This window comes from Terrapene carolina, unplaced genomic scaffold (genome assembly GCF_002925995.2).
Source record: "Terrapene carolina triunguis isolate 2854851 unplaced genomic scaffold, T_m_triunguis-2.0 Scaffold95, whole genome shotgun sequence".
Lineage (NCBI taxonomy): Eukaryota > Metazoa > Chordata > Testudines > Emydidae > Terrapene > Terrapene triunguis.
This window is the reverse complement of record NW_020664446.1, coordinates 12,617,210-12,627,459: the sequence shown is the minus strand read 5'-3', so window position 1 is coordinate 12,627,459 and position 10,250 is coordinate 12,617,210. Positions and strand designations below refer to the sequence as shown.

The window sequence follows — 10,250 nt, the reverse complement described above, 5'->3', positions numbered from 1 at the left end:
GTTTCTGTTTTCGTACCATATACACGTATTGTTTCAGTCCAGCAACTCATGTCTGTGAGAAAAGAGAATTTTTTTTTTTTTTACTTTCCCCTATTATAAATAGTAACAATGTAAGTTGAGAAGAAAAAAACTAAAGGATAAGAGACTAAATACTAAACTACTGATGAAAACAATTATGGAATACATGGACAGAATCCCACGGTTGATAAGGATACATAAGATGCCACTGATTACTTTAAAAAACACAAATCAACAATGCAACACTAGAAATAATCAAAAATGCAAAGGAATACTGGAGAATTGTTGCAATAAGATGACTGGAGTTTAGGAAGAGAACCTCACATTTAAAAGCTGACCTTGTAAGAAAAGTAGGTTTCCAACTGTGCAAAAGCATGAAACAGCGATAAATTATAAAACCCTTGGCAAGAACATGGAAGCAGCTGTGGCAAAGGTGCATGCCCAACAGATGCAGAGACTGACAAGGCTGGAACATTACTGTGTGCCAGAGATGACGAGACTGAGCTCAATGTGATTGTATTCAGCTTGAAAAACAAACCATACTTTTCCAATCAAGCCTTTTCCTGGTAACGATGCCCATAAAAATTACATAGTGCATATGTATTGCATATCATCTCTACATAAGTGGCATGTTGCAGAGCCATACAATAGATTTAGCATGCAATTCTGACCACCTCACCTGTCCCCTGACCACTAACACATCTCATCTGTGTTCTTGGTACTTCTTATGTCAACCTTCACAAAAATACATTTTCTTTCTTCCCAAATCATCCCTAACCAATGCCCCGGACAGTTGTGCTATTCAGCTCTGGAAAAGAGGCAGCTCTTCTAGACTTAAAGTGTTGTGAGTTTAAAGTCTGCCATCCATTAAGTGTTTAAAAGAAAATAGGAGTTACCATTGGGCAGAAAGATTCCAAGGTTCCCAATGGGACTGAGCACTCATTTCCAGCCCTGGAAAGTTCCAAGATATTGGACTTTAAGGTCATGAGAATTTTTATGTCTAGAAAAAATTTTTAGATCCTTTTTTCAGATCTCAGCAACTTCCTCTGGTCCCCATTCAGCACGGCTCACAGTAGCTAAGGCTCTATCTGGTCTTTACAAACAGAGGGATACAAGGAGTCAAGTATCAGAGGGTAGCTGTGTTAGTCTGTATCCACAAAAACAACAAGGAGTCCGGTGGCACCTTAAAGACTAACAGATTTATTTGGGCATAAGCTTTTGTAGGTAAAAAAACCTCACTTCTTCAGATGCCACCGGACTCCTTGTTGTTTTTTTAGGGATACAATGAGTAGTCCCCAAATATTTTGAACAACTTTTTAAAGCATCCCTGAAGTAGCTATTCTGAGCTGTGACATTGACATTGTGAGCTGCACCTGTGCCAGGTGTAGCCTGCCCCCCTAAGTGTACAAGAGAAATGTGACAGTAGCAAGTCACTAGGGCCCAGGACTGCTGGGAGATATAAGGGTAGCCTGTGTTCAGGGAGGGGAATCTCTGCAGGGAGAGTAGACCTGGAAGGGAATGCTCCATTAGAACATGAGAACAACCAGGAAAGGACCAATAAAGAGACCAAGCTGAGCACATAGGAAGAGGCACAGGGAAAGAGATAGGGTAGTCTGAGTTATGGGACAGATAGCCCAGTGTTGAGGATCAGTTCCCTCTACGCTACCACCTTGTGAGGGGTTGTATGGACAAGTCTTTGGAATGCTGTGCATACCTCATTCATGGCTTCACCGACTGATACAGTCCTGTCAAGCTCACTCTTTACACAAATGCCTTCTAGGTGCTGCTCCCTGCTGTAGATACTGGGCACCATGCAGATATTTTAAAACAGGAACATGTGCTTTCTTCCTTCTTTCCCAGATTGGAGAGGAAACTATTAGCTTATAGCTTTTTATCTGTGGGACAGAGAGGATGAAGGAACGAGGAACTTGCTGAGGGAAAACTAAGCAGAAGAAATAAGTTTTTTATTTAGTTCTGAAAGTGAGAAAGTTTTCATGGTTGTTCTTCCCTCTGGTGGGGGCAAGGCCCAGAGTTCAGGCCCCAACCCCTGAGAAAGTTCTGACCACTGCCCTCACAAGCCTACTCTGTGGCTTGACCATGTGTCACAAGGAAACAAAACTTTTATGGAAAGTCAAGTTTGTAGAGGGAAAGGCATTCTCTCAAGTAGCAGGGTCACTCCTATGCAGGGCTTGAACCAAACTCTGTACTCCTTAGACAGCCTATGGCAAGATTCTTTGTCTACATACCTCTTCACAAGCCCTCAAAGATGATGCAGGAAAATGCCTGATTAGACAGACAGACACACACACACTCTCTCTCTCTGCTTTCTGTATAGATTTTGCTTAGCACTTTGGGTCTTATCCAAAGCCCATACAAGTCAATGGGAGCCTTTCCATTGATTGTAATAGGCTTTGGAACAGGCCCTTTATTACGAAAATTATAAGTACATTGGTAATACCTGCAGCAGATTAGACAGCATCAAACTCACTCAAAGGCAGAAGAAAATATAGGTCACTCTGCTGAATTTAAGAATATTTAGAAAGCTTAAAAAGAATACTGAGAAAAGTGGTAAACACCAAGCAAACAGATGAGACGAATGTGTGAGACAGTTATAGCACTATGTACATATGTTACCTAACAATAGAAAAGGAGATTTTTAGTTCCAGTCCTTTCCTCCGAAACAACTCCCTGTAGATATAACAACTAGACTGGCAGACTATTCTTGTTGGCTATTGGGAAAAAAACCAGAAAGATATCCCCAGGATATGTGAACAAAGTGAAAGCTTACCATTCAATTCTACAGGACCACTGGGATAACACTAATTAGGCTTTTGCAAGAGCCTAGGAAGATTGGGATAGACAGTTTAAAAAAAACAGGGCTTTAATCCAAGTCTTTGATCATTCAAGAGATGTATACTGAAAGGTGATTGTTTGCTATTTCATTTGGTTTCCTTTGGGAAGACAGAAGAAAAAATGCTAACTACCTCGCCTGTTGTAGACAGAACTGGGAAAATAACTGATTTTTTGGAGTCTCTGGGTAGTTCCAGAAAAAAAGATGTGGTTGGGGTGGAAGGAGGAGGAAGAGGTGGTGCCACCTCCCTTATAAACCTATGGCCCAATAATTAGCACTCACCTGGGATGTGGGAGACCCAGGTTCAGTTTCCTACTCTGCTAATGTGAAGCAGGGAACCTACCCCTCACAGGAGAGTGCCTGAACTGCTGGGCTGTGGGGTATTCTGTAGCAAGTCTCAATCTCTCCCATTGAAGCGGTTCCAGTTTGTATAAATACTTCAATAGTCATTGGAGCAGAGACTTGAACTTGGGACTCTCACCTCCCAAATAGGTAACATAACCACTGGGTAGCTTGAGATGGGTGTCTCTCAGTCTCTCCTGCTGAAGCTCTTCTACTTTGTATAAAATACTTGAATATTCACTGGTCCAGAGAGAGGAAGGGAGAATGACTCTATAGCTGGTAAGTCGGGTGCTCATCTGTGAGACCCATCACTGGGACAATTTTCCAAGGGAAGTGGTGAATTCATCAATCACTTGGAGTCTTTAAATCAAGGTTTAATACGTGTCTATAAAAATACACTCTAATGCAGCCACAAGCTACTGGGCTTGGTAGTGTTCACTTGCATAGAAAGGAAGAGTAACTTCCTGCACTTCAGGAATAACCAGATGATACTCTATGCCCTATGTTATATAGTAGGACAGAAGGGCAGACCAGAAGATCATACGCTTTGGCCTTAAAATGGTGGTCTCCTGTAACAATGGCCAATCCATCCCACTTAGCTGACAGTTGCCTTCAATCATTAATCCTTCAGGCAACATGAAGCAAGAGTTTATCTCAGTGATTACTTCCTTACTAAACTGCACATCCCCAGTACTCACTACAAGAGGGCTGGTGACCCTCTGCTAACTTCTTCTAAGTAGGGTCAATAATGCTCATCTTCAGGCTGTTACTGTGCTACCCCTTCTTCCAGAGGGAAAGTATGGTGGGATAGAACTTATGTGGAAAGAACTTATGATAGTAGTGCTTTCCAACGGTCTCCAACAACCTTCAGGCTGTAAGTCAGTAGGGGTCTGATCTAAATACAACTCAAATCAACTGAAAGGCTCACATTGACTTCAACGGGCTTTAGATCAAGCCCCAGCTGAGCAACTTAAATCCTTTATGGTGGGTCACTTTGTCACCAACACAACTGCTAATGGGGGCCTGTAGTGGGGCAGCTGCCCCACTCCTGAAGAACAGGGCTTAAAACAGCCAAGCTAGGCTGATTGGAGTAGCAGCCACAGCTGTGGCCAACTCAATTCGGGTCCCACTGGCCCTGATAAGAGGGCTGTGGGCCAGAAGCTGGAGGAGTCTCTTCAGCCCTGGAGGGAGAAGGGCTAGCTGCCTGAGAGGAAGGTACCTGAATCAGAGCAGTGCTGGGGAATAGGGCAAAGGAGCTCCAGCCTGGTAAACCCCCAGGCTGCAGGCCTTGATGAAGGCCTATGAAGCGGTACTGGGGTTGCAGAGATACAGCCTGGGAATAGGCAGAGGCAGCTGGTTCTAACCCCTTGCCAAAATGCGGGCAGGGGACTGGACTCGATGACCTCTCGAGGTCCCTTCCAGTCCTAGAATCTATGAATCTATGACTGGCCATTGTAGACTGCAGTCTGCCCCAGTGAGTGGGGGCTAGACGATGACTGGCAGTAGCCACTGAGGCAAGGTGGGTTTAGAGGGTTGGGGGTTCCCCTGGGAGGGGAGACCCAGAGTGTGGGGACTGCTGGGGCAGAACCCTGAGGTAAGGGGCACCGGGGTCCAGTAGGGACACGGGAGCCCTAAGGCAGGCAAGACACTGGCCCGTAGGAGGCGCTCTGTATGCTGGAGTACTAATTCCCGAGACGACCAGCAGGAGGCGCTGCTCCTGTGAGCCTTTGCTTCACTACAGGGCCTCACTGGTCAAAACTCAGCACTACACTGGCCTCAGGCCTCCATCCAAGCCACTGGAGCTGATTAGGAACCTGAGGCAATACATTGGGACAACAGGTGAATCCCTTCCATCCCATAAAGAGCACAACAGGTAACTATAATCTCAATTTATTTGAGGACAGAAATTATGACACTTTACCAATATGAAGATATGCGCATCTCTATGCAGAGAGAGAGAGTCAGTGACAATATTGCGTTTCTTACTGTTTATATGCATAAGCAGTTCAGCTAAACTGAAATGTCCGTCATGGTATTTATTATATTACAACTCATTCAGGGCAATGCTGACCAGCCCCTCAGTGAAATTCCACTGACAGACCAATCCATGTAATAAGGACTACAAGGGGATCATTTCTATTTCAAGAAATCTCATAAGAACTCAAAATAAAAGTGCCATTCCACATTTTTGCATCTTTCAAATTGGCATGGAATTCGGTTTCCATTTTCCAATATCTGAATTTGAGTAACAGCTACAGAAAGAAAATGAATTATTTCCCCCCTTCCAGGAACATTTCGCAAAATTTAAACAACGTTTTTATTGCAAATGTAGTATCAAAAATGTATCTTGCAAGGTCTTTCAAGAGTACAAGGAGGAGTTTACATTAGTGACAGACCCATTTACAGCGTGCAGTGCAGAATATGAGTGAGGAAATAATAAATGCTGGACACTGGGTGTGCGCGTGCATGTATCTTAACACAAGAAAAAGATAGAAAGGGATCATTTTCTTTGCCTTGCAATTTGTCATCCTCAATGCACAAGGTTGTAAATTTACACACCAAGGCAAGACAATCCCACTCCAATTGGGTCTCAATCATTCAGTCTTTTTCCTTGACCTGACATCACTTATCTTCACAATTCACAGTGGATTCTTCAGAATGTTCAGTCTTTAATTTTTTAAGAGATGGTTCTACTGCAAGAAAAGCCATGCAATGCTCCAAGGACTGTGCAATTTCATCAATTGTCCATTTGTCTTCATGAAGTGCATGCTCCTCTAGTGTAAATGGTCCTTGTTTGGTCCGGGTCAGCTCTTGCACATTGGCACAGGAAGAGAGTTCTATAGCATAAAAAGGAGAAAGCAGCAGAAAAGGTGAATATTCAAGTTAAAAACGATAGATCTTGTTCAAAATCCCTAGTGAGCTAATTATATATAATTTTTTTCATATATTTTTAGTTGGAGAAAAGGGACTCCTATTCAGATTCTCATCTCACTTACATCAGTGTAAATCTGGAACAATTACAACAGGTTTACTTCAGAGTAAAGGAGATCAGAATCTGATCAAAGGTCTTCAGGAGATTTTGCATATTCATATCAAAATACAAAAAGAAAATTAGTAATGCAAGTTAAAACAGATCCAGGGTAACATTTTCAAAAGTGACTTTGGGATTTTGGAGCTTAAGTGCCACTGACTTTTAAAGAGATTTAGGAGCCTCAATCCCTTTTAAAAATAAGGCTTAGGCTATTCTAAAATTTTACTTTATATCACTTACTAGAACAATATAAAATGAGGAACAATCTATGATAAATACCAATGCAGTAATTAATCATCACTGAGACAGAAGAGATTCCGAATCAGGTTCACAAGGATACAGCGCACACACAGAGTTGGCCTTTGGACATAGGATGAAGAACAGTCTCTGAAATATACTCTTAATCTCCTCAGGTGTGGGAGGATTTCAAAATGAATTTGAAATGCAATCAAAAGGGGAAATTTGGGGCAGGGACCATGTCTTTGTATTTGTCCTTTAAAGGATCAAGCGGTGAATAAATAAATAAAAATCACAGGGCCTTGTATTTTTTTTTCTGCCCAACACTTTCACCTTCTCCATTTTTATTCTCTCCCTTGTGATTCCTTTACAATTATTTACCCTTTTTTCCTTTATGCTCCAGAGGCAACTACCTTAGTACATGACAGTGAATGACAGCACTGCAGCCCAGCACATTAGGTCTGGTGACCAGAGATATGCAAAAGGAGAATATTCTTCTATTAGCAGAGATGTACATTCCGTACGCAGTCATGCTTTTTCCATGCCTACCTTTTCCGATGTCACTGACCAGGCTTCTCACATAAAAGCCACCTCCACATTCAACATCTGGAATGTTAACAGTGACATAGTAAATTCCCAGCCCAGAATGAAATCTACTTTACATAGAAACAGTGCTCCCAACAAATGTAAAAATGCACTAAGCAAACAATCAAGTGATAAAATATTTATAGGATACAATATAAATTATTCATCCTGTAACATATGTGCGGGTGAGATTGCAAAGCCAGAGGGGAGAGAAAGCAAACATAACAGTGACTAAACAAATGCATTATAAATTAACTATTGGCCTTGGCATTTTAATAAATACTTCAGTCTCGTTCATTTGAAAGGTTTCAAAAGGTCATAAGTTTCATCTTTCCAATGATGAAAAACAGTCATTTTAAGTGCTACTCCAAACCAACAATGAACACTTTAAAATATTGACTGTACTTAAAGTGCACAGCTGACACGAGCTGTGACATTATAAAAAACATCTTTACTATTCCTGTCTTCCTTAACTCCCCCTCCCTTCCCTGCCTCTCACAGTGATCAGCTACTAATCTCCCAACCATAAAATAACTATTTAAATAACATACACCATTGAAATATAGTGGCCATACCCACTTTTAACAACACGACATGTAGTACACCAAAGGGCTTCCTAGGGAGCAATCGGGGTAATTCCAGAAGGCATACAACTGTCCTGCCTTCACTGTCCATATTAAAGGAGGATAAGATTTTCAAAGGCTTCTCTAATTCATTTCTGTGCGTCCTAATGCGTTAACTACATTTCTTTACATATGGAAGAAGGGAGTGTGGATCTCCTCTCCGCAAATTGGAAACAGGGTCATAGCATTGTTCTTCCCGGCCCCCTTTCAGGAGGGAGTGAGCCAGGGGTTGGAATGCAATTGTGGTGGGTGTGAATAATTCCCTTCCCAGCCCAGCCAAGTTCGCCATAGAATGAGAATACGAAATCAGCTTATGTCAAATCGAATTGGGGCACTCTTATTGCGAAATGAAGCGCCCACGTGCAGACTCGCACTGAAATAATCATAGAATATCAGGGTTGGACGCGACCTCAGGAGGTTATCTAGTCCAACCCCCAGCTCAAAGCAGGACCAATCCCCAACTAAATCATCCCAGCCAGGGCTTTGTCAAGCCTGATCTTAAAAACCTCTAATAACTAACCATGTGAACTGAAACCCACTTAGTTATTTCATTTCCAGGTTGAGTGTAGACTAGCTGGGAACATCAGCCTACATCAGATCTTTGGCCCTTACCCAGCGTGAACAGTGGTGGCTGGAAGTTTTGGAGAGAGAGGCTGTACACCGTAACCGGCCTAGCAGGCTTTGCTTCCACTGCTTCTCCTTTCTTCATCAGAGATGACAGCCTTTGTCCATCTCTCTTCAGAGCAGAATAGCTGATGGGATAGACCGTACGGATGTGTGTCATACAGCTGTAATGCAACAAGCCTCCCGTCCTCAAATCCTATTAATACTGCACTACAGGAGGATATATTTTAGCCTCCTAATCCTCTCCAAGTGCTCATAAAAAAAAGAACTATTGAAATCATTTGTACACAGGAGCCTCTTTATACGAGAAATATTTAAGCGCAATAAATGTTAGTCATCTATTCAATACTTGCATTTAAAAAGGGTTCATAACTGAATTCATTGCTTATGAAAGTGAGGAATCAATAGTGGGTATGGTAACAGACTCAAACACATGGCCCCCTGAAGCCTACGGGACCAACACACTACCGGATGTTATGTTGGGCCCATGATTGGTAGGCAGTGCAGCTGATGCTGTACAGACAGCTTCCTTCATAGAGCTCTTCCTTTCACCTTGACCCTGACTCAGAATATCCCCACTGCTTCAGTCTTGAGTCTCTCATGAGAGGCAATTGCCAACTACCCAGCCTTGTTTCAGTACGTCTAACTGACCACTATTGATGAAACTAGATTCATTTAATTGGTGACAAAGGGCCTTATCCAAAGACCACTGTAGTCATCAGCCCAGGACAATGTTAAAAGAGAAAAACTACCCAAGTTTACCAGAAGTGATTTATATGTAGCTTGCAGAAAATAGGCTTAAGTTTTCAGGAAGCTAGTATTGAAATCTCAAACTTTTTTTTTTTAAACACAGAAGTTAAAGTACCATTCTATTTACAGAACGAAGTGAAAGTCTCAAAATATTCTTCGCTAACTGGCAGATAATGCAGGGTCCTGACAAACTCCTGCAAAAATAGTATCAGATTCCTTCTCTATGTTAAAATTTTGCCGCAGAACACAGTACAATGTGACAATTTATGTCTGATGTTAAAATCAACGTGACCATCAGCTCTGAATTTGTCAAGTTAATAAACCCTACAGCCTGTGTAACCCACGTGCCTAATAGAAGGATCTCTCTTTAAGCGATCTATAGAGAAGGATGGGTAGGAATGAGTTGTGTCTGGTTCACTGTTGTTAGGCAGATGCACAATTAACACTCCACCTCAGAAGTTTCTGGAATTGGGTATGGTAGTTTTGGGTCTGGTCAATACCTTCCCAGTATCTGGACTCAGACTCCATGAGGGTAGCTGCTTTACAAAAGGTCACATGCAAGTGTGTAGGTTGGGAGAAGCGGAGACACAGCAGCAGAAAGCAGGCTGTTTCCCCCTGACTCTGAAGCCTTTTGCAGCAGGTCAGTGATACTGTTAACCCTCCAACAGGGAAGCCCTGGAGGTGTTAATTACAGAAAGAAGAAATTGGAAGGGAAAACTAATTTCTTTCATTTTAATTGTATACTTGGAAGGTTGCTTGATTTTAGCCAAACTGTTTTAGTAAAATTGTCTCTATGATTCACCAACTTTTCTCTTATTTGAATGACGATGGGGAAAGAGTCATTTATGTTTTGCTTTTCTTAATTTTGTATTTTTCTTGTAACAGGTTTTTTTTTTTTTTTTTATCTATTTACTTAAACTGGGCAGTTGGTTAATTAGTTACCTGACTAGCAGAGGAGGAAGAAGAGTCTGCATGGATTCCAGCTGGAGATTTTTGCAAGCAAGTGGAGGGAAGATGATGTTGCAGTGCTTTTGACTCAGCAGACTGTATACATTTTGGTGATCAAAGACTGTAGCTGAGACTCAGGTGAACTTAACCTACGTTTTTGGGAACTCTGAGTTACTTCTCACTGTGTTTTGGTTGAGACTCACCTGTTTATATTTTATTTGTTTTCTTTACTTATGTTTAT

The 10,250-nt window shown here is 41.9% G+C and overlaps 1 protein-coding gene across 1 annotated transcript in view; it reads right to left on the bottom strand.

Moving 5' to 3' along the window:
* Window positions 1-5,085: 5,085 nt before the first annotated feature.
* Window positions 5,086-10,250, bottom strand: part of TRUB1 (TruB pseudouridine synthase family member 1) — a 45,980-nt gene continuing 40,815 nt past the window's right edge. The window contains exons 6-8 of the mRNA XM_024203815.3: window positions 8,300-8,439; window positions 7,029-7,085; window positions 5,086-6,048 (exon numbers count right to left, since the gene is read on the bottom strand). Coding sequence (XP_024059583.2) covers window positions 5,834-6,048; window positions 7,029-7,085; window positions 8,300-8,439 — 412 coding nt within the window. The 3' untranslated portion in view covers window positions 5,086-5,833. The remainder of the gene's footprint in view (window positions 6,049-7,028; window positions 7,086-8,299; window positions 8,440-10,250) is intronic.